Genomic DNA, 24,757 nt, shown 5'->3' on the forward strand with positions numbered 1-24,757 from the left:
TTATGTTGCCAAGTGTCAAATGCAAACATTGCTGCTAGAGGAACGGCGAAGTGGTCAATTGAAAAAATGAACAGTTCCACTTCGATATATTTGGACCCGATGGGGGACGTTGAAATAGTCGCCTCATCCTGGGATTTAATTGTTTATTATAATATGGACCCGTATTTCCAAATGATAAACGAGGGGGAACGTTGTGAGTTGCTGCGGACACCGCAACTCTACGGTTATACCCGATACTAAGTCAGTATGGCTCTCCTCCGGCAGACGCCGCTAATATTAAACGACACGACAAAGAGTGCGTGCGAGAGAGACAGAAAATCAGTCGGGCGCTGCGTAGCCACTGCACATTGATTTGTTCCTATTGGCTATAAAAATGATCCGATCTGATCCATATTCAGCAATCTGATAGATATGGTCATTCTCTATGATTCTGCGTTTTTAGTTTTCTCAAATGTGCAATATTGTTGATGCAACAGATTTTCGTCCTTTGTGGGGGCGGAAGGGGGTGGGGCGAAATTTTGAAACGAACTCGTCTCGGTCCGATATATTAGGAGTGTGGATACCAAATTTGGTTGCTCTAGCTTTTGTAGTCTCTGAGATCTAGGCGCTAATGTTTTACTCTAATCAAAGCCGCCTATGCTACGTGTGTGTTATTAGAGACAGGGCGAGAAAAAATGAAATTGTTTTCTTGATGCTGGCTACAATAATAATACGATCCAATTCAGATTCCGCAGTCTTAAAGATATGGTCGTTCTCTACAATTCTACGTTTTTGGTTTTCTCATATCTTTAAAATTGTGGATGCCACAGATTTTCGTCCTTTGTGGGGGCGGAAGTGGGCGGGGCGAAGTTTTGAAATATTTTTGTAGCAGTGACATATCACAGAAGTCTGGATCCAAAACATCGTTGCTCTAGCTCTTATAGTCTTTGAGCACTAGGCGCTGAAGGGGACGGACAGACGGACGGACGGACGGACAGACGGACAGACGGACAGACAGACATGGCTCCATCGACTCGGCTATTGATGCTGATCAAGAATATATATACTTTATGGGGTCGGAAACGATTCCTTCTGGACGTTACACACATCCACTTTAACCACAAATCTAATATACCCCAATACTCATTTTGAGTATCGGGTATAAAAAGGGGAAAGAATTGATTGGGAAAATGGGAGTTGTGTGTGGTAAACTTTATACTTTTGAAGATCAATGCAATGATGTCTTAGATAATACGGAAAGACAAATTGCAGACCTGGAGGAAAATAATAAACTTTTCATGACTCAGGATAATAAAAGAAAGAAGCGAGCACCATTTGAGTTTATGGGCTCACTTTATAATATATTATTTGGGATAATGGACGACGAAGATAGGGAGATGATTTAATTAAAAAACAAACATCGGTGGTAGAGTCAACGGTAAATATTCTCAAAAGAACTACCGAGGAAATAAATTTGAACTTTAGAAGTATGAGCGCTAGAGTAGAAAACATAACGGAAGCATTAAAGGAAAGTTTCTATGTGTACCAAGAACCTATAAATTTCTTTATGGTAACAAAGCAACTAAGCTCCTTGATTGAAGAGTGCGATAAAATTCAATCAGCAGTTATAAATCTACTGATAGATATTAATCATGGTAGACTAAATCCAAATATTTTAAAACCTATACAATTAAAGGGAGAAATAGCAAAAATAAAAGATAACTTATTAGAAACATTGGTGCTTCCAGGAAAAAGAACAGGAACAGAATTGAAGGAAATTTACAGCCTATTAACAGCGAAAGGAATTTTTGTTGATAGCAAATTAATTCTGAACGTGAAGATTCCCCTGTTTGGTAGACACGCATCCCATTTGTTTAGGATAATTCCAATGCCGGTTGAGCATGAACAAGAATTAGTCAAGGTAGATTTGAACTCCAGGTATTTAGTATATAATTTCGAAATTGATTCCTATCATTCGATGACTGAAGCTACCTTGAACAAATGCCAAAAATGGCAAACGAATAGATGAGTATGCAAAGGTAATTGGCCTTGGAGCAAAGCCAATGATAATGCTTGTGAGATAGCTCCTTTCAAAGCAAAGGGTAATTCAAATGGCTTTTATAGGAAGATAGCAGAGACAATGTCATTTTGGGTCGAATTAGAAAGACAGGGTAGTTGGATCTTCAAAGTTCCAGTAAACATTAATGCTAGAATTCAATGTAGTAACTCAAATCAAGAACTAATTGATCTTCCGCAACAAGGAATTTTAACAATAATACATGGTTGTACTGTGCGAACCGATGATAAAATACTAGTACCTCATCACAGTATTCAAACAGAAAGCTACGAGCCAATTTCATCCTTTTATATAAGTAATATAAGTAAAATACCAAAAATTGTTTGGAATCCATTAACAGTACCATTAATTAACCATACAGAAGAAATGGATAAGTTAAGAAACGAAATAAAATTGTTAAAAGAAGGTCATCATGACTTAAAAGGACTTAAGTTCCATCATGTATCTGGACATGCGGCCTTGATTATCGGAATCATAATAATGATAATATTAATAATCTATGCCATAAGAAGAATTAAAGAAGCACGAAGACTGCAAACGATAGCACTTCCCTACCCACTGTAATTGACTGTAAATGATTATCTGTACTTGTAATTATAGCTATAAAGAAAATGTACACAAAAAAGGTTCACAAGAATCAAAATACAAAACGAGGGGGAACGTTGTGAGTTGCTGCGGACACCGCAACTCTACAGTTATACCCGATACTAAGTCAGTATGGCTCTCCTGCGGCAGACGCCGCTAATATTAAACGACACGACAAAGAGTACGTGCGAGAGAGACAGAAAATCAGTCTGAGCGTGACGTCGGGGGCTGCGTAGCCAGTGCAAATTGATTTTTTCCTTTTGGCTATAAAAAGGATCTGATCTGATCCAGATTCAGCAATCTGATAGATATGATCATTATCTATGATTCTGCGTTTTTAGTTTTCTCGTATCCTCAATATTGTGGATGCAACAGATTTTCGTCCTTTGCGGGGGCGGAAGGGGGTGTGGCGAAATTTTGAGATATACGTTTTAAAGCGTGCGGAGGAGTGCGGATACCAAATTTGGTTACTCTAGCCTTAATAGTCTCTGAGATTTGTGAATATCCCCAGATTTTCATCCTTTGCGGGTGCGGAAGGGGGTGTGGCGAAATTTTGAAACAAACTCGTCTCGGTACGATATATTAGGAGTGTGGATACCAAATTTGGTTGCTCTAGCTTTTATAGTCTCTGAGATCTAGGCGCTAATGTTTTACTCTAAGCAAAGCCGCCTATGCTGCGTGTGTGTTAGAGAGAGACAGGGCGAGAAAAAATGAAATTGTTTTCTTGATGCTGGCTATAATAATAATACGGTCCAATTCAGATTCTGAATAAAAGATATGGTAATTCTCTACGATTCTGCGTTTTTGGTTTTCTCATATCTTTAAAATTGTGGATGCCACAGATTTTCGTCCTTTGTGGGGGCGGAAGTGGGCGGGGCGAAGTTTTGAAATATTTTTGTAGCAGTGACATATCACAGAAGTCTGGACCCAAAACATCGTTGCTCTAGCTCTTATAGTCTTTGAGCACTAGGCGCTGAAGGGGACGGACAGACGGACAGACGGACGGACGGACAGACAGACAGGGCTCAATCGACTCGGCTATTGATACTAATCAAGAATATATATACTTTATGGGGTCGGAAACGATTCCTTCTGGACGTTACACACATCCACTTTTACCACAAATCTAATATACCCCAATACTCATTTTGAGTATCGGGTATAACAATGCCACTTTCGGCCCTTTGCAGAATGTTCAAACATGAACATATTATCGTCAATACAATGCCACTTTCGGCCCCTTGCAGAATGTTTAAACATAAATAGATTATTGTACACATTCACTCATGTACACCGATCTCTAAAGAAATCACATAACAGAGATCTGTAACCCTTTAATACGACAACAAAACACAAGTGGAGAAAACACTTAACAAATGCGGTCCTAAAATAAAACTAATGTAAGCATGTACTCAAATGTACACTCAGTAAAGTGTATCCTCTGTGTAGGTCTAACGATAATTATAGACTACCAAATTGTACCTCCTACCTCATTGTCAAATCACATATAAGGCTCTGATTTTAAGAATAAAATTTAGTTTGAATTTACAACTCAACTCGCAAATGTCTAGACTTTTCTTTTAAGTTCTTAACAGCAGTCGTACGATGTATTGCCATAGGTCGGACTTTAATTTGCAATCTAACGTTGGAATGTCTTCAGTTTCGAGTGAGAAACATGAAATTTCAAGCAGTCATTAGCTGAATATTAGCTGGGCCTTTCTCCTTCTAAAGTGCACCTGTATGCCACCATTTTTGTGCTCCACTGCTTATGTAAAGCGTGCCAAAAAAAAAAACACTGTTCCAAGGTCAACGAGATCGGGTAGGAATCGCTGCAGAAAGCGAACTTGGACAACCTTGAAAATATTGAGAGATCTTTGATGAGAAAAAAAGGTAGACGGGTTGCCATTCTGATCAATGGTCAAATATGTTTAAATCTTTGAATCATTCCCGCTAATACGCATAAAGAGTAAGTGCTTTTCATCATTCTAAAATATCTGATCACTCACTTCTAGGATGATCGAATCGCATTGGGGATTATCTACACATGTTAACTACTTGTATTGTAATACTTAGACTTCCATTGTATTATCCCATCATCTACAGCTCGTTAATTTGTTCCCAGTTCTTTCTCCGGACTTCCCGCCATTGTGGAGCGTGACTTTAACAGTTGTCTACTAACATTCACACCTCAATCTTGGTCACATGAGCGACTTTCCACAGAAATACGGTGTCAACTAAAAAATCTCCCGCACTTTTAAAATTTCCACGAGCAGAGTATATTTCCATGCAGCCGCCGATGCAGGCACCCCCACCTTAAATAAATGCACCTTGGGCTCACAGACACCACAGAGATCGATTCGGTCTCTTGGCTGAGGATGCATGCATTTAAGAGAGCGCCCGCTTGGCGCAGCAGCGCCAAAGAGCGCGCAGCGCAGCTGGTTTTAGGGGGCACGTTTGTTTCGCTGTTTGTTGGCCGCCTGATGGCGGCTGCTGGGGCGACAAGCCCCCGTGCGTGACGTCACGTAAGCGCGACGGTTACAGCCACACAGCCCCACAGCCTAACACGAGAAAACGAGTTGTGTGCTGGAGAGAGGGGATCGACGGTGGAGGGCAGCAGCAGATAAGTAACCAGAACGAATCGTGCAACGTGATACTTGAAACGAGGCACTGTCCGCCCGTCAGGCCAAAGAGAAGACCAAGAAAACATGTGACGCGAGGGGCGATAGATAAGACACAGATACAAATTATCGACTCGATATTGCCATTGGGGTCATCGACCACCCCCCTGCCGCACGCCGTGCGCCGATTGGGGCGCGAGAAATCTGGTCACATGTGCGAGATCTGGCGAGAACTTGCGAGGCTAAATTTAGTTCCCGATCAAAGACAGACATCCGTTGCACCCGCTAACCTTGAACTTAAACTTGCATTCCACAGAGACAGACGGCCCTGAGAGGCACGGCATTTGCATACCCAGCGCCAGACTTCATTAGATCCGAATCACTTATCCACAGATATATCCACAGACGGCGTCCGGTCTGGTCAGGTGCAGCAAACTGGAATTTAAACGTACTACGGAATGGATAACCACAAACTGTCGGAATGTATCGGCCGAATATACCGATAACCGTCGAACAGGTTTACCAGGCAAACGACAGCTGGCTCTATATGTGTGGTCGGGTATATGGATTACTTGGACTGCGAATTTGTTGTAGGATAACTTATGAATATAAGCAGAGGCCTTCTGGTAATACCATCAAGAATCAAAGGAAAACATCCTATCCCTCTTCTATTTCGTAAACTCTTTGTATTCCAAAGTCTCAGACTCTTTGAGAAGGTATTTTTCAGTTATTTGATTGTGTAATGCCTTACACCTGAGAGTCTCTTGAACAGGGGTTGGGTTGGCAAGGGGGTTAGGGGTTGGGGTTGGGGTTCGGCGTCATTGTCACGTTTCGTTTGTCTGCGCTTCGTGTGATCTGACAGTAAACATTTTCTAATTAGCCCGAGTTGGGGCTCAACTGTCGTCTGGCTGTCGTTTTGCATATACGTAGTATAGTATGTATCTTCCTTATAGTATAAATACCAATTCCCATGACACACCCCCTGGAGGCAGGCCCTACTACTACTATCTGAACGATCGCAATTGGAAAAGAGTCGAATGAATAAATCAATTCCGAAGATATCCAACGACGCAGTAGAGCTTCTTGTCCCTTCCTGTACTATGGGCGTTTCCCACGAATTTATATGATTCATTTTTAATATACATATATTTATGTACGTGAATATATAAACTATGAAATTAAGGATAGTTTTTTAGAAATATTTACACCACTTTGCCCGTTCTTTGGGCCCAACTTTGTTCCACTGTTCCTGGGATAGGCGAGCCCTCTAAAAATATTCCATCGTAGATCCATCTAGACGATCGTAATATTTATTTATTTATTGCCTTGATTGACTTGCACATTGCTACACATTTATAACTAAATAGGGAACACAACAAATCGATGAACAAACTTTGGGTACATACTGTATGTAAATTGAAAATAGCGATGATATTTGATTGAACGATCGTACCATACCACGTAAGTATTTATGTACGAGTATATACGTAGTAGTGTAATGTGTAAAATGTTTTCCCTAGATTATTTTCGAGAAATTTCCTCTTGAGTAACTCATATTTCTTCTGACGAAAGGAATGACAGGTACGAGTACCGGTTCAAGTTTAATAGACACTGGAAAACATATGTTTATTAGGATCTGGGTTGAAGATTTGTCTTTCAGTCAATCTTCTCGAAAAACACTTGTGTCAATGTGCGTGGTATGCCGTATGCGTAGAAGGTGAAATCCAAGCGATAGACACCCGCAGGAAATGGCAAATTTATTTGGGATCCAGGCCAAACTTATCCACAGTCATGTGGTTCTAAAAGGATAGATATATGAGCATTGGCTTTGAGCGGACCCCAGAATAGAACCCACCTCCGTCCAGGGACAGGAGTGGTTGAAGCTGCTGTGCTTGCGGATTGTGTCGAAGATGAAGCGCTCGAAGGAGAGCTCGCGGCTGGTGGCGGCCATCAGCTTGCAGAAGTCAAAGAGCACGTTGTACATGAAGGGGCGGTAGCCGTCGCGCCGCTGGAAGCACTGCAGTCGAGTGGTCAGGTTGCACACAGGCGGCTGCAGCAGGTTGACCTTCAGCGAGAGCTCCACATGGTTGCGCCGCACCACCTTCAGGCGACAGTACTCGTATCTGGTGAAGCCCGCCGTTGTGGGCAGATCCTGGCACTTGACGTTGGTGAACTTCAGCAGGCGGGTGGCCTGCAAGAAGTGCCTTGAGTGGCTGGATCCCATCTGGCGTTGATCTTACCCACACTCGCTGCTTGGAGCAGAACCGCCAGCAATATTATCAGGCTTGGGCGCATTTTCACAGAATGATCTGGAATTTGTACGACTTGCGGTCAGAGTGAAAAGGCCTGATGGAACATTATAAACCAATTTTGACAGTTAAATATCAATCTAAATATAATTAACAATTTGGATACCCTGACAGAGGGTACTCGTGATTATTGCAGAAGCCTCTAAAGCCCCCAAAAGAATATTCAAAGAGTTCTTGATCGAAAGATTGATCATAATCTTTATTCCTTTTAACAAATAGCTTATTTGCTGTGAAAAGCGTATCTAGAGCCTCGGATAAGTGTGAATCGGAGTTTCAATTCCTCGTATAATTTTGAATCATGTGAAAAATCGAAATGAACGACGCAATTAGCGGCTTTTGAACATTTTGCTGTAACCCCATTCAAAGGCCCATCCCATCAAAATTACCGCCCACATAAGCGAATTTATTGAAAGAACGCATTTAAGCCTCGATTAGAGCCACAGCAACAACACCCTGCTTCTCCTCCCCCACCCAAACGGCTATTGACTTCATTGCAGTGCAACAAAAAAAAAAAAAAAAGCAAAGCGAAATTCTTGGAAATATGTTAACAATTTCCTGTTGTCGTTCGGTTTTCAATTACAACTAACAAAAGAAATACAGAATTAAGCAAAAACATGAATCAGGGAAATCGAATGGTAATTTTTCACCTCACACAACATAAATCTTTGACTCATCGAAGTAATCACATTTCCCTTGTACTTAATCCGCGGTTTGCACGGTGCACAAGGGGTGTATTGGCATGGGCGGGCATCACATTAAAAACTGATTTACTTTTCATATATTGAATTGCATTACCATTACCATTACCATTAAAGTGCCCAAAGGGGATTCCCCATTTTTTGGTTTAAAAAATTCCGAGTAGCGGGTGCCTGATAGTCGACTCCTCCATTGAACAGAGTATTATTCTTGTGGGTTTCTTTCTGCCCCAGTCAGCAGCATACAGCGATGCACCGGCAGCCACAGCGGCGTTTACTTGATGCCTCACGTCATGTCCAACAACGACGACGCATTTAGCCCGTTTTTCGAATGATTTGTATGTAAAGTTTCTGCCAACGAGCTCATATTTCGAAATGTGAACACCAACCCCTGCAGGTCTCTCAAGCGGCTCAGGTGATGCCCGATCCACACACACACACACAAAACACAAACACAGACGCAATGATTGAACCATTTTTGCATTGACTTGGCGAAATTTCGCAGCGGTTCTGAGAAACCGTTTTTGGGCAGCACTGAAAACCGATACGTTCCCAAATTTGGGCCGCTGAGTCAGTGACCTCTCCCACGAAAACCCACCGAAAACGGGGAAAGGCTCGATGGCCTCCCCATGGGTTGGATGAATTATGATTTTCGTTGCACTTTTTGTTGAATGAAAGTACTTGGCAGTTTCTGGTGTGAATATTTTCTGAATAAAGTGCGATTCAGGCGATTCACCGTGCATATCAAATGACTGCCATTTGAGGTAATTGTCGATATTAACATGAATTTTGATAAGCCTCAGATTATTGCTTTTACATAAGAAAGTAAGAGAAGGAGAGGGGGGATTTTAGGGTTCTTAGCACCCTATAAATAGTTCTGATAGATACTGCAAATAGAGAGGGCTTGTGGATAATTTTGCATCATAATGTGATGGAGGGAAGCGATTTCTGCCTGCGTCATGGGCATCGACTAATTGTCGCTCAATGTCGCTGGTCGCACTTGACGCGGCTCGGACATTGCCAAGTGCCAAGTGCACTTCAAGACCAGTCCACACCCGTAAGCGGGGACTCTTCATTGTCGTCAATTGCTAACGTATGCCTGCTCTCTCTTTCTCTGATCTCTTCCAGACTCGTGCCTGCGCTGCCAGGCGGACAATAAGCGAGATGTGATGGGACGCCAAGACTGTGTGGTGGTGTGGGGCGAATGCAACCACTCCTTCCACCACTGCTGCATGTCGCTGTGGGTCAAGCAGAACAACCGGTGTCCTCTCTGCCAGCAGGAGTGGTCCATTCAGCGCATGGGAAAGTAAACCACACTGATATTCCACTCGATCCATAAGCTCTTAATTAACTTAAACTAAAAGTCTGCTACTGTCTACTAAATATTCTAACAATAAAGGGAAAATCTAAAAGAAGAAATCAAAACTATACTTTATTCCATATTGAATAAAAAAGGAAAATAATAACAAGGGCAAAAAAGTTACATGCGCCGGGTGAGGCTCGAACTCACGACCTAAAGATTATGAGACTTACGCGCTGCCAACTGCGCCACCGAGGCGGTCTAAGGAACATTTGAGCACAGTCAAAGGTTCTACTCTCAGAATGAAAACATTCAGCATGAACTCCAAATGTATGGTAATTAATTATTGGATAATCAAGCAATTAAAGATGGTTTGAGGTATTTTATCGGGATTCCAGCTGTCGAAACTCCACTGGGTTCGAGTGAGTCATTGGCACATCGTCCACCACCTGTCCCTTTGGCGCAGAGGATAGCGCGTTGGACTTCTAATCCAAAGGCCGCGGGTTCGATCCCCGCAAGGGATGTCCGTCAGTAAGAATTCTTTTTTAGTTAGTTTGATTTTAAATATTTTTGTAATTTTATCTAATATCTACAGAGTATAACTTTTAATTCAGGCCTTTGGCTGCAGGGAAGGGGACAGATTTCGCTCCAGGACAGAGCCGCTCAGCCGGAGGTTCTCCAGTTTGTCGGCATTCGTTGTGAGGCTCTCTTCGGACAAGCGCTTGGAGCGAACTTCCTGAATGGAGGCTGCAAGGTAATCAAAATACGTTGTAGACCAACTAGAAAGTTCTTTCGGCACGTTCACTTACGACTGTATGGGGTATATTTGTCAGACAGCAGGCTCTCCAGGTTATAGCCGATAAATCCCACCACGCCGGCAATGGGCAGAGTTATGTAAACGGCATTGCGCCTGAGGACAGCCATTACAAGCGGCCACATTGTACTTCTTTTATTGTAAGAATATAGATTATTTTTTATTATATTATTTTTCTTAATTTAGATTCAGAATTTTGCAATTTGACAAGCGGCCATATCAACAGTGGATATCGATAAAATCGAACTTAACCCACTAAACCTTCTCTTATTTCAGCAGATGTGCAACTTGAGTTAAGCCGCGGCAATAGTACTGATTGTCAATTCTTCTCGTAGCACATTCACTGCATTCATTATCGCCAACAAAAAACAACATATTTTATGAGCTTATTGTTTGCTCAAATCTTTTTATACACACGGGTATATTTATAAAATATTGTCTTAACGGGCTTTGAACGCACCTTGTTGTGCTAACACACCGATTTAAAAATAATGTAGAAATGTCATGTCTCCTCATCAGGTGCCTCCCTGACAATTGCTTCCCTGTGTAGTTGCCATGTAAGAAAATTAAGAAAGATTTCCGTTATTCAGACAGACATCTTCATTTTCAAAGGTTTATTTATTTATTTTGAACTTTCGCTCTCAAATCGCTCTCTCCAATGTATTGCATTTAAATCCTTATCGCTCATTTTCAAACAATTTCTATTTGGCGCGCACCACTCGGCTCTTTGTGCTCTCTTTGAATGGGGTATGAATCGGTAGAAAGAATTTTAAATACTTTTAAATTATATACTTTAATTGCTGTACTTGGATGTAGTGATGTACTTCAACCCCGCTGTACATGGCTTTTCTTCTTCATTTAAATTTCGGCTTATCGATTTCAGCGAATAAAATTACAGCGACAGATACTTAGCTCGATAGGAAATCATCGATAGTAGCGGCTAGCATAACATCGATACTATCGATAGTGCCCTCGATTTTTTGACACCTCTACTTCATCGCCAACAAACAAAAAACAATCTTTCTCGGGCCGCAAACAATGTAAACAGAAAAAATAGTAATTAATTAATTAATTAGCATAACGCAAGGAACAAAACAAGCAGCAAAATATAAAGTCAACTTAATCAATCAGTGGCCCGACATTGGGAAAGTCAATTGGAGTGCAGTTTTAGTTCTGAGTGCAGTGCATATTGCAGTTTATTAAAGCGATGAAAAAACTGGCAATTACATAAAAACTAACATTTCGAAAGGCAGTAAAAAACGCAGCAACAAGTGCAGGCCAGTGGCGGCTCACAGGAGAAGAGAAGCGAAAAAAAAAATGACTGAAAGAGAAAAACTTATTTACGCATCAAGCAGTGGATTGGCCAATCGAAGTTGCAGGTTGCAATAATGTCAATGGCGAAAAATTGCAGCGAATGCAGTTGCAATGAAAAGAATGCAAAGACAGCAGCAGGAGTTAAACAATTGCTACGCAAAAGAACAAAGAACTACCTAAGGCAACAACAGTAATCACAACAAGAAGAGGAAGAAAATCGACAATATCAGCGACGCATAATTTCCTGCTCACAAACACACACGCACATAAGCACACAAAGAGCCAAAAGCTGTGTCTGTGTGTGCTCGTGTGGAGAGGCACAGCAGAGAGGAGGAGAGCCGGCCAACAAAGAATATCGTTTCGGTGGAGGGAAACGAACGAGAGCGGGACAGAGAGTGAGCTGCTGCATTTCTTGATTTTTACAAATCGCAAGGCATAAAATGACCAATTCTGGACGCAATCCTCATCGATTCGATGTAAGTAAACCACTTGAGAGTACTCTGTACTGTACCCCTACCCCCTTTGCACTTTTCTTCAATATAACCAATGCGAGCTGTGAATCAGGTTTAGTTTGTATATATTTACTTGGTATATAAATATGTATATAAACCCCCTCAAAGACAACTGCAATTAATGCTCTGCGGCCTGCAACGTGGAAGTGCAAGAATGGATTTGCTTGGGTGTGTGTGGTATGTGGTATGTGGCTTGGGGTATTGCGCAGGGGTCTTCCTCCAGCTTAAGGCTCCGCACCTCACTACTCTGACTGGCTTCCCATTTGTGTATTTACTCTCTTTCGCCCCTCTCCACCCAAATGTTTGTCAGTCAACAGATTCCTGTTCCCCCCCCCCCCCCCCCCCCTCTTTCCCCTACTAGATGTAGTTTCTTTGTTTCCTGGGCTCGCTTTGATCCTCATCAACAGCACCAGCAGGAGTCATCGCCTTTGTTGGCGGTCCACAAAGACAAGGAAAGGAGTTTACAAAAAATGTAAAAGTGTAAGTGTCTAATGTCAACGTCCAACCACCCAACCCCCCAGCCCAGTGGCTCCAGGCAAAAGTGCACTAAACTCACTGAAATACTCACCCCCTCTCAGATAATGACCAGCGACGGGAACGGCGACTTCTTTCATTCGAAGAAACTCTGCTCCAAGCCAATTGCAATATGTACTACAGTTAAGATAAGCAAATAGGGCAAGGGGAGAGTTTCTGCGTCGCCGAAATGGTTAGAATAGTGTTAATTGACAGAGAGAGGGAGTGAGAGGAGGTGGGTGGTTGGGTGGCCACAACACAGTTGGTGGGGTAGTCAACTGGTTTAAATTGCGTTCTCATATGGTTTAATCGATGGAATGGAGCACTTATTCATTTGGAGCTTATAGCGATTCGCAGTGCCCAATGGGCACTTATCTAGGCCTTGTCCCGAGGCGGAAAACCAATAACAAACGAAAGTAAACAGATTGCTCGTCAAGATAAACAGCTGACGGGCGCATGTTGCTGCAGCGGTCTGGCAGCACTGCAACAGCTTAAGCAGATTTGCAAGCACAAGAGCACAGTAATAACAGAGAGAGGGGGAGAGAGCAAGCCAATTCACGGAATTTACAGTTTATTTTGAGAGATACCCTTTAGTCAGATTTTAATGAAGTTCTTGGTTTTAAAATTTGTAGTGATGGCATAGTCCTCCCTCCCCCTTTCCAACCCACTTAAAAGTTCACACACACACACACACACAATTAATGTGGGAACATTTGTTGTACTGCTGTCGCCGCAGTAAAAAGTTCAAATGGTTTTTCAGAGGACATACAAAAATGTTCATGCTGTAGCTTGAACTCTGCCTGCCTTCCCTCTCTCTCCACACACACACACACGCGCGCGCAACCAGACTCGCTCTTATTGAGACTGTGTTATTATACCCGATACTCAAAATGAGTATTGGGGTATATTAGATTTGTGGTAAAAGTGGATGTGTGTACCGTCCAGAAGGAATCGTTTCCGACCCCAAAAAGTATATATATTCTTGATCAGCATCAATAGCCGAGTCGATTGAGCCATGTCTGTCTGTCCGTCTGTCCGTCCGTCCATCTGTCCGTCCCCTTCAGCGCCTAGTGCTCAAAGACTATAAGAGCTAGAGCAACGATGTTTTGGATCCAGACTTCTGTGATATGTCACTGCTACAAAAATATTTCAAAACTTCGCCCCGCCCACTTCCGCCCCACAAAGAACGAAAATCTGTGGCATCAACATTTTTAAAGATACGATAAAACCAAAAACGCAGAATCGTAGAGGATGACTATATGTTCTAGAGTGTAAAATCTCAACCAGATCGTATAATTATTATAGCCAGAATCAAGAAAACAATTTCATTCTTTCTCGCTCTGTCCTCTCTAACACACAGGTTTCATGGTCGGTTTTGCCAATTGCAAAATATGAGTTCAAGGATCTCAGAACCTATAAGAGCCAGAGCAACCAAATTTGGTATCCACACTCCTGTGATATCGGACCTTGACCGTTTCGTGTCCAAATTTCGCCACACCCCCTTCCGCCCCCGCAAAGGACGAAAATCTGGGGCATCCACAAATCTCAGAGACTATTAAGGCTAGAGTAACCAAATTTGGTATCCGCACTTCTGTTAGATCTCACTATAAAATGTATATCTCAGAATTTCGCCCCCCCCCCTTCCGCCCCCACAAAGGACGAAAATCTGTTGCATCCACAATATTGCACATTTGAGAAAACTAAAAACGCAGAATCATAGATAACGACCATATCTATCAGATTGCTGAATCTGGACCAGATCAGATAATTTTTATAGCCAAAAGGAACAAATCAATTTGCACTGGCTACGCAGCGCCCGACGTCACGCTCAGACTGATTTTCTGTCTCTCTCGCACGCACTCTTTGTCGTGTCGTTTAATATTAGCAGCGTCTGCCGGAGGAGAGCCATACTGACTTAGTATCGGGTATAACTGTAGAGTTGCGGTGTCCGCAGCAACTCACAACGTTCCCCTCATTTTTTTTTCACTTCTTTTTGCTTTCATTTCTTTTAATGGCGTGGGTCCATTGCACCGCCCCATAAGACGCCCCCGCACGCCCTTCGTGCACGCAGCAGCTGACGAGGCTGCTCGCTCTCTTTGTGGAGGTCTGACCTCTGTTTGAGTGCATTGTCGGAGAGAACCGAGCCGTCGCGTTCAACTGTTCTTCTGCACTTTCCTCGCTCAATCTCGATGTCATTCAGTTTCACTCCCCATTCGGCGCTCTGTTTTCATCGATGTTGGCTCGCATTCGCTGTGGTTGCCCGTCATTCTCGCCTTAGCCGTAGTGTGTCTCGCGCGCCTCTGCATTTACCCTGGTTCTGTTTTCCGTTGGTGTTGGTTCAGTCATTTTTCCAGGCCGCAGCAACAGACACGAAACGAAACCGAAAACTGCTGGAAAAACTATTGAAAATCCATTCTTGCACAAAACATACCCCCGCCTGGGTCTGGGGCGTTCGATGCAATTAAAGTCGATAATAACTCGGTGGAAGCAGAACGTATAAACAAATGGTATATTGTTGTAAATTTTGTGTATGTTTTTGTGTACTTTAAAAGTGTCTTCGTATGTGTGGGCCAGTGAGTGAGTGAGAAAAGTCTGTGTGTGTGTGTGTGTGTGTGTGTATTGCAGCTGAAGAAAATACCGTTTTAAGTTCTTTTTGCTGCACTTCGTTTGCTGTTTTTTGTGCTGTTTCGTCTGTTTTTGGTGTGTCATCAGCTGTTTTCTTTGGTTTTTCTTAAGCCCGTTTAAGCGTGCCATTGTTGGGCCTGGCGATAAGGTTTTGGAGAGCATGTGTGTGTGCTGTGTGCTATATTTATCTGAAGCATCGGCCACAACAGCAAGAAACATTAAATGCAACCCATTTTGGAGGGGCTGACCAAATTTTCTGCTCTTCTCGCTGACCTTGTTGCTGCAGTAGCATTCTATATAAGCATATGCACATAATATGTACATATATTGCAGTAAATAGAACAGAGCACAAAGCTTGGCCATCGCCATCGATGGCGGCCCCAACAGTTAAACTTTTGGTGGTGTCTGTCCAACTGACTTTGGACATGGCTTATATAAAATGCAGCCAGCAACAGCAGCAGAGAACTGGCTAACAAATAAATAATAAAGCATGCAAAATACAACAATCAACTGAAATGCCATGCACTTGTCGCTTCTATCACTCAAAGCGAATTGAATTTGAGCTACGATAGTCCCTCCGAAAAGAGAACTTGCATAACTTGGAAATTTCCAGAAACTATAACCGTATACATCACATTTGAGCGAATTCTCAGCATCCAAGACACCTCTATAGCTATTGGGATTGCCGTTCCTGAGCGACCATTGTACTTGGGTGGGTTCTATGCGGTTGGTATGCGCTTAACATATCGCTTGTGTTCCATGAATCTCAATTGTTCCTTCACGTAATTGCTCTGATTGCATTCGCGGGGACGGACACTTCAGAAGTGCTTTCTTCGCACACACACACACACACACACACACACGCCGCACATGTTATTAATGGTTTTGCTTGTTTTGATAAACTAATTGTATTCGAGTGCCTGCCTTTTTTAATATGATAGCAAAATGTGTCAACTCAACTTCCATTTAGGTTCAAGATCCCCCCCAGCAATCAATAATTCATTGGACCTTCGGTCAATCGCTTTATTCGATGCTCATACATATGAAAGTTAACGTACCCAATTCTATTGAGCTCTTATATGAGTTGTAAACAATCTTTGGCTTTCCAAAACGAAAACAATTTCAATCTTGGGCCTCCGCCTAATTGATTTCTAAGATGTACAATCGCTAGGGCTCCCGCCGCAATCCCAATCTTTGACACTCGCCTAAATGGAAAACCAATGTTTGCCCACACCCGGCTTCTCATAAACAATCTCACTCCCGGCTTTCTGCAGATCCTTCACTTTAGGCATTTTACAGTTCTCTCTTTGGATGACGAAATCCAATACTCGGGATGGCGAAATCAATTGAAATGTTTATAGAAAAACTATTCCCGAAAGGGATCAACGATGCAAAGATCAGAAAGTTCAAGTCAGTCTTGATCCAGAAGCGACACCGCAAAGTCGAGCTAAAAATTAAGATCGCGCAAACCCTTTGTCCGGAATCCTTTGTGACCCTCTACTTAAATCTATATCAGTGAAGTTAGAAGTAAAATAAAAACTTTTTAAAAACACAATCCGCTACCGCAGTTATTTAATTGGCGCCCAACGTGGGGCGACGTTGTATAAAAAGCACCGAATAATAAAAGTGTTGCGTCGTGCCGAAACCCGAAGGACAATTAATTAATGGAATAAATCCTTCAGATATAAAAACGCGGAGTGACTGTGAGATATAAGATAAGAAAAAGTGAGATAAAAAGGAAACAAACCGGAGCTTAGGGTGTGCAAAAATAAATACAATATACAATACAAATACAAATACAAATACAATACAAAATACAAATAAATACAAAAGCTAATCAAGACAATTCAAAAATACAAAAAAACCAAAAAAACCAAAGTTTTTAAACAAAACCAACCAAACCAAAACACAAAGAAAGTGAAACTATCAGCTAAACCAAAGAAGGAAGATCCCCAGAAGACCCAGTTAAACAAAGAAATTTAAGAAGGAAGACCCGTTCGAAGACCTGTCAGCCAAATCAAGAAGGAAGACCCGTTCGAAGATCTGTCAGCCAAACTAAGAAGGACGACCCCTACCGGATAGTTCGTGAGCTAAAGTTGTATTAATAAATATATAAGTTCAATTAGGTTATATTAGATTATAAAAACAAACATATAAGAAAAATTTAAGGTGGATCAACTAACTTTAGATTTTGAAAAACTAAAAATGATTAACTCACAAACAAGGACCGATCTCACTGCAGATCTGGTCAAACAATTGATAGCACTTTAAATTTCACAAGTACAGGAGCAAATTGTAAATTTAAAACAACAAATAGAAACTAAATCCGGTCAGGTATCAGATTATCAGGCAGAAACAATAGACGAGACAATAAAAGATGACACCACATTAAAGGTAATAGAATCCCTACCAATTTTCAATGGTGGATTAAAGCAATACGTAGGATGGAGGCAAGCTGCAGAAACTGCAGTGAAGTTATATAAGAAAGGAAGTAAGCAATATTATATTGCCTTAACAATTTTGAGAAACAAAATAACAGGACCAGCACATGACGCACTGACCAACCACGGAACAGTTTTAAATTTTGATGCCATTCTTTCACGACTTGACTTTGTTTACAGTGACAAAAGACCAATTTACATAATAGAACAGGAGTTAAGCGTTCTCCGACAAGGGAACCTTTCAATAATAGATTTCTATAACGAGGTTAACAAGAAAATGACCTTGTTAATAAATAAGACAATAATGACTCACGGAAAGGACAGTGAAATCACGAAAGAATCAAATAAGAAAATTAGCGACAATGCCTTACGCATTTTTGTCACTGGCCTAAACGGCGGCATTGCAGAAATCCTATTTTCATTGAATCCCCCAGATTTACCGAATGCCTTGGCAAAGGTACAGGAATTGCAATCAAATAACATTCGGGCCCAATTTGCCTACCAATTCAGTGGCCCCAGAAATTCAGGGAATAATAACTACAATACAACTACATACAAGATTCAACCAACGACAACCAAGGACTAATAGTTCACCATTCGACCAAAAAAGGGATCTTCAAAGGAATAACATGTTATGGGGACAACTCTATTTCTTGGGTAATAGACAACAAAATCAGGCCCCAGAACCAATGGATGTAGACGAATCGATACAAATCAAGAACCGACAGAACAGCAATCAATTCAGGGGAAATAATAATAATAGAAATTATCGGGAGAATTTTAACGGTTATTATAGGAGAAATAATAACAATTATAACCAAGCTCAGCATTTTAGGGCAAACGTAGTACCGAATAATCAGTCTAACGAAAATCAGGCGCAGAAACGAAAGCCAAACGAAATGTCGGAACAACCGGCTAATAAAGCAATGCGGATAAATAACATTCAGGAGGACCATTTTTTAGATCAGCCCCCGAAGTAGGTCTGCCCTACTTAAAAAGAGTAGATAAAAAAATAAACAGAGAATTAAAAGTTTTGATAAATACGGGAGCAACTTCCTGTTATATAAAAAAGGGAATTTACGAAAATAAAAAAGAATTATCAATTTATAAGAAAGTTGCTACAGTGAATGGGTTTTCAATAATTAAATATTTCCATAATATAACTATTTTCAACACAAAACAAGTGTTTTATGAAATAGATGGAATGGAGGCAGATTTACTAATAGGATTTAACCTATTAAAGAAAATCGGAGCTGTTATTGATACAGGAAAGGGGACTTTAAGTTATAAAGGCAATGAGGAGAAACTAATATATGACGAGGTCCTTTCTTTAAACAAATTGACCTTTATAGAAGAAAAACCATCCCTCCGTTGAAGGAATATATAATAAAAAAATATTTTGAAGAAGAAAAAGAAATGAAAAGTGATTCAGTAAAGGTAGAAGGAAGTTTATATAGCTTGGGATCAAAAAATCCTGAGCACGCCGACGAAGAATTATCCGTCAATAGTTTGGGATTCAAATATCCTGAACCCGCCGTCGTTGAATTATCCGACATCCAAAGTTTTAATAGTTTGGGATTAAAATATCCTGATTTTAATGAGGGAATCAGATATTGAAAAAACATCTTTTTCCATAAACAACGGCAAATATGAATTTCTAAGAATGCCAATGGGATTGACGAACGCTCCCAGAATTTTCCAAAGGTCAATGGACGATATACTTAGAGAACAAGTTGGGAAAACTTGTCACGTCTATACGGACGATATAATAATATTTTCAACGAGGGGGAACGTTGTGAGTTTCTGCGGACACCGCAACTCTACAGTTATACCCGATACTTAGTCAGTATGGCTCTCCTCCGGCAGACGCCGCTAATATTAAACGACACGACAAAGAGTGCGTGCGAGAGAGACAGAAAATCAGTCTGAGCGTGACGTCGGGCGCTGCGTAGTCAGTGCAAATTGATTTGTTCCTTTTGGGTATAAAAATGATCCGATCTGATCCAGATTCAGCAGTCTGATAGATATGGTCATTATCTATGATTCTGCGTTTTTAGTTTTCTCGAATCTGCAATATTGTGGATGCAACAGATTTTCGTCCTTTGTGGGGGCGGAAGGGGGTGGGGCGAAATTCTGAGATATACGTTTTATAGTGAGATCTAACAGAAGTGCGGATACCAAATTTGGTTACTCTAGCCTTAATAGTCTCTGAGATTTGTGGATGCCCCAGATTTTCGTCCTTTGCGGGGGCGGAAGGGGGTGTGGCGAAATTTGGATACGAAACGGTCAAGGTCCGATATCACGGTAGTGTGGATACCAAATTTGGTTGCTCTGGCTCTTATAGGTTCTGAGATCCTTGAACTCATATTTTGCAATTGGCAAAGCCGACCATGAAACCTGTGTGTTAGAGAGAGACAGAGCGAGAAAGAATGAAATTGTTTTCTTGATTCTGGCTATAATAATTATACGATCTGGTTGAGATTTTACACTCTAGAACATATAGTCATCCTCTACGATTCTGCGTTTTTGGTTTTATCGTATCTTTAAAAATGTGGATGCCACAGATTTTCGTCCTTTGTGGGGGCGGAAGTGGGCGGGGCGAAGTTTTGAAATATTTTTGTAGCAGTGACATATCACAGAAGTCTGGATCCAAAACATCGTTGCTCTAGCTCTTATAGTCTTTGAGCACTAGGCGCTGAAGGGGACGGACAGACGGACGGACGGACAGACGGACAGACGGACAGACGGACAGACAGACATGGCTCAATCGACTCGGCTATTGGTGCTGATCAAGAATATATATACTTTATGGGGTCGGAAACGATTCCTTCTGGACGTTACACACATCCACTTTTACCACAAATCTAATATACCCCAATACTCATTTTGAGTATCGGGTATAAAAACTATAGAACAACATTATAAAGATCTAATTCATATAATACAGATATTGCAAAACGCTAACATGAAAATTTTCCTAGAAAAGTCTAAATTCTTTTAATTGGAAACCAAATTTCTGGGATACATTGTTTCCCAAAATATCATTAAAACAGATCCAGAAAAAATCTCCACAATACAAAACTATCCAATTCCTAAAAATATCAGAGAGCTACGTAGCTTCTTAGGACTAACAGGGTATTACAGAAAATTTGTCCGAAATTATGCTATCTGAGTGGAGTAAATGGGAAAGTTTCACGAAGGGCATCCAAGAAAACATTAATACAGCTGGATGAACCAGCAATGGGAGCATTTAATAATTTAAAGGACAGTTTAATAGCACATATTGAATTAGTAAAACCAGATTACAATAAAAAATTCACATTAACCACAGATGCATCGGACATAGCAATAGGTGCAGTTTTGTCGCAAGATGGGAATCCCATAACATTTATTTCTAAAACTTTAAGTAAAACCGAGCAATTATATTCAACTAATAAAAAGGAATTATTAGCTATTGTATGGGCATTAAAAAATTTGCGAAATTATTTATACGGAGGGAGTGGAATTGAAATACATACAGATCACCAACCTTTGTCCTTTGCAATGTCGCAAAAAATTCCAAATGTTGAAATGAAACGTTGGTATTACTTCATAGAAAGTTTCACACCAAAAATCATTTATAAGCCAGGCTCAACTAACATAGTAGCGGACGCTTTATCTCGGATTAAAATAAATCATATGACAGATAGTGATGTCGACCAGACAGATTCAGAATCAGACATAAATACTCAGCATTCAGCAGAGAGTAGTTTTGAAAACGTCATTCAAGAGACTAGCAAGCCTCTAAACCAATTTAAACAGCAGCTACTATTAGCGCAAGGGAGATTCACAGTTCATGAGTTAGTAAGAGTTTATGAAAATACCCGACATATTATTGAATTTGATACGGTAGACAATCTGCTAATCATTTTAAAAGAATTTATTCAGCCTCACTTAACCACAGGAATACACTGCACTTTAGAAGATTTATACCTTATCCAAAATAAGCTAAAGGAAAACTTCATAAATAAATTTCTCTTCACGAGAAAGTTCCCCCAAGATGTAGTAAATCCAGAAGATAAAGCTATAATTATAGAAGAAACACATTGCAGAGCCCATAGAGGACTAGACGAAAATTACAAACAAATAACTAAGCTGTATTATTGGACAAACCTGCACAAAAAATTAAAAGAATATATAAAAAATTGTGAGATCTGTAACAAAAACAAATATCACAGACACCCTGTAAAAGTTCCAATTGGGGAAGCTCCCATTCCAGCAAAAGAAGGAGATCAATTACACTTAGACATATACTATGCCCAAAACCTAACATTCATAACTTGTATAGATTCGTATTCCAAATACTTGGTGGTCAAGGAAATTTAAACAAGTAAATTAAACATTGAAAATAAGGTAATGGAAATTTAGCAACACTTTCCGTTAGCAACATCTTTAATGACTGACAACGAACCAAGCTTTACTTCAGCACAATTTAGATCATTCATACAAAGAAGTAACTTAACTATTTATTATGCTGATCCCAGACACAGCACCTCAAATGGTCAGGTAGAAAGGGTACATTCCACACTAACAGAAATAGCGCGGTGCATCAAGGATGAACTAAATCTAACAGATTATTCAGAAATAATAATAAGGGCGGCACTGAAATATAACCTGACGATACATTCAACGACCAATCAAATGCCATATGACATATTGTATAACAAAATAGAACACAAGCATAATCCAATATTACTTAAGGAAGCTCAGACCAAAATGCTTAAGCTACATAACAAAGATAGAAGAGAAAAAGATTATAAAATAGGAGAAGTAGTTTATGAAAAGAAATTCGGGGAAAGAAATAAACTTCAATCCCGATACAAAAAGCAGGTAGTTAAGGAAAATCGACCGAATAAAATTATAATCAACAATAGAAACAGAATTATACATAAAGATAACATCAAATATTAAATATTTTTTTTCCAGAAAATGTATGCGAATATACTAATACTGACTTTTGTTATATTGACGACTTCGGAAGTAATTGACTATACGCATAGTGACTATCTATTGCTCAAAGACGACAGAGACGTTTACACTTATGAAACATACGCTGAACTTTTCCATATTACTAATTTGAGTTTTAATAGAGAGATAATTGATAAAGAATCCAAATATGTCAACAAATCAATTAATTCAGACGATGAGTAGGAAATATCAATGGACTTAAGTCTATTAAAATTAATGATTTCAGAATTAGTTCCAAAACGGAATGAAAGGGGAATAAATGAATTAGGTACCATTTGGAAATGGATAGCAGGCAGCCCTGATCATGACGACTTTTTGAAAATACAAAATAAAGTAAATGAATTAACTGAAAATAATAATAAACAATTTGTAATAAATACCAAATTTTTCAAAGAAATTGAATTGCTATCAAATTCATTAAAAAATGTCATCTTCAATGAAGAAACGATACTGAGAAAGCATCGTTTAAAATTAATAACTTTTGACCTACTAAATTTAGTTGATACCATAACCCTCTTAAAAGTAAACATTTTCAATACAAAAATTTTAAATAAAAACGAAATAGAGGACATTTATAAGCATGAAAAACATCCTGTTGAACTGTCTGATCTGCTGGACTTTGCAGCGGTTAAAATAATTCGAAATGCTGATTTAATAATCATTTACATAAAATATCCTCAAATTAAAGATATTTGCAAGTTTTACCATGCAAGAGCCATCTCACAAAATGATGGAATGTTAGTTATAAGTGAAAAAGTTTGTGAATGTACGGAGAAATACTATTTAATGAATAATTTTAAAAGTGAAACTTTTAACAATTACGCACAAATAAATTTAAAGAAGACCTGTTTCACCAATTTAGTTAATGGCTTTAAAGCCAACTGCACTAAAAAAAGGGAAAAAAACATAGAAATAGACATCATTCAGGATGGTGCCATATTAGTTTCAGGCAAAAATATCGTAGACAATACTACTTTGTTAGGATCGTATCTCCTTATATTCAACAACACAATTGTAATAAATAATATAACCCACATAAATAATAAGGGTAAAATTCTAAGATATATATCGCATCATAGATATAGCGATTTTGAATTAGTTGATTATATACAATCGAATGATAAGCAATTTTCTTTTGATAATGCTAATATTTTAAATCCCCTTATAACATTAGGTAATACGGCCTTACCATTAACAACATTATTCTTAATCATTTTGATATTGATAATGTTATTTTACTTCGGCTATAAATTAACCAAATTTGTACTTATTAAATCAATAAGAATACCGTCAGAAGAAATAGTGGAAAGCAACATTCAAATACTGTCAGAAGAAATTAGAGCTCTATCAGAACTTCAAAATGTATCGGGACGAAACATTTAAGAATGGGGGGAGTTAACGTACCCAATTCTATTGAGCTCTTATACGAGTTGTAAACAATCTTTGGCTTTCCAAAACGAAAACAATTTCAATCTTGGGCCTCCGCCTAATTGATTTCTAAGATGTACAATCGCAAGGGCTCCCGCCGCAATCCCAATCTTTGACACTCGCCTAAATGAAAAACCAATGTTTGCCCACACCCGGCTTCTCATAAACAATCTCACTCCCGGCTTTCTGCAGATCCTTCACTTTAGGCATTTTACAGTTCTCTCTTTGGATGCGAAAATCCAATACTCGGGATGGCGAAATCAATTGAAATGTTTATAGAAAAACTATTCCCGAAAGGGATCAACGATGCAAAGATCAGAAAGTTCAAGTCAGTCTTGATCCAGAAGCGACACCGCAAAGTCGAGCTAAAAATTAAGATCGCGCAAACCCTTTGTCCGGAATCCTTTGTGACCCTCTACTTAAATCTATATCAGTGAAGTTAGAAGTAAAATAAAAACTTTTTAAAAACACAATCCGCTACCGCAGTTATTTAATTTGCATGCTTAACCACAATCGTATAAATAGCAATTTAATAACAAT

The 24,757-nt window shown here is 39.9% G+C and overlaps 4 protein-coding genes and 2 non-coding genes across 6 annotated transcripts in view; 3 read left to right on the forward strand and 3 right to left on the reverse strand.

Moving 5' to 3' along the window:
- The window catches only part of LOC117185973 (RING-box protein 2-like), a 49,320-nt gene extending 39,719 nt beyond the window's left edge, over window positions 1-9,601 (forward strand). The window contains exon 2 of the mRNA XM_033395148.1: window positions 9,392-9,601. Coding sequence (XP_033251039.1) covers window positions 9,392-9,573 — 182 coding nt within the window. The 3' untranslated portion in view covers window positions 9,574-9,601. The remainder of the gene's footprint in view (window positions 1-9,391) is intronic.
- On the reverse strand, window positions 7,017-7,483 carry LOC117190087. Its single transcript, XM_033395168.1, has 2 exons — window positions 7,115-7,483; window positions 7,017-7,058 (listed from the first exon to the last, which is right to left on the reverse strand). Exons 1-2 carry the CDS (start codon window positions 7,481-7,483, stop codon window positions 7,017-7,019), a joined length of 411 nt encoding a protein of 136 aa, XP_033251059.1.
- Window positions 9,602-9,748: 147 nt separating the features above from the next.
- On the reverse strand, window positions 9,749-9,821 carry Trnam-cau. Its single transcript has one exon. It is a non-coding gene; the product is annotated as a tRNA-Met (tRNA).
- Window positions 9,822-10,014: 193 nt separating this feature from the next.
- Window positions 10,015-10,087, forward strand: Trnar-ucu. Its single transcript has one exon. It is a non-coding gene; the product is annotated as a tRNA-Arg (tRNA).
- A 25-nt stretch (window positions 10,088-10,112) lies between these two features.
- Window positions 10,113-10,627, reverse strand: LOC117190066 (small integral membrane protein 12-A-like). Its single transcript, XM_033395149.1, has 2 exons — window positions 10,373-10,627; window positions 10,113-10,310 (listed from the first exon to the last, which is right to left on the reverse strand). Exons 1-2 carry the CDS (start codon window positions 10,500-10,502, stop codon window positions 10,174-10,176), a joined length of 267 nt encoding a protein of 88 aa, XP_033251040.1. The 5' UTR covers window positions 10,503-10,627; the 3' UTR covers window positions 10,113-10,173.
- A 739-nt stretch (window positions 10,628-11,366) lies between these two features.
- LOC117189798 (F-box/LRR-repeat protein 20-like) overlaps window positions 11,367-24,757 on the forward strand; it is a 40,989-nt gene continuing 27,598 nt past the window's right edge. Inside the window, exon 1 of the mRNA XM_033394860.1 lies at window positions 11,367-12,167. Coding sequence (XP_033250751.1) covers window positions 12,132-12,167 — 36 coding nt within the window. The 5' untranslated portion in view covers window positions 11,367-12,131. The remainder of the gene's footprint in view (window positions 12,168-24,757) is intronic.

The sequence above is a fragment of the Drosophila miranda genome (assembly GCF_003369915.1).
Source record: "Drosophila miranda strain MSH22 chromosome Y unlocalized genomic scaffold, D.miranda_PacBio2.1 Contig_Y1_pilon, whole genome shotgun sequence".
Taxonomy (NCBI): Eukaryota; Metazoa; Arthropoda; class Insecta; order Diptera; family Drosophilidae; genus Drosophila; species Drosophila miranda.

Coding starts and splice junctions, on each gene's coding strand:
- LOC117190087 (XM_033395168.1), bottom strand. CDS start 7,483: ATGGGATCCAGCCACTCAAGGCACTTCTTGCAGGCCACCCGCCTGCTG. Junction 7,059..7,114: donor ACTCCTGTCCCTGGACGGAG/GTGGGTTCTATT, acceptor CTATCCTTTTAG/AACCACATGACTGTGGATAA.
- LOC117190066 (XM_033395149.1), bottom strand. CDS start 10,502: ATGTGGCCGCTTGTAATGGCTGTCCTCAGGCGCAATGCCGTTTACATA. Junction 10,311..10,372: donor CAAATATACCCCATACAGTC/GTAAGTGAACGT, acceptor ATTACCTTGCAG/CCTCCATTCAGGAAGTTCGC.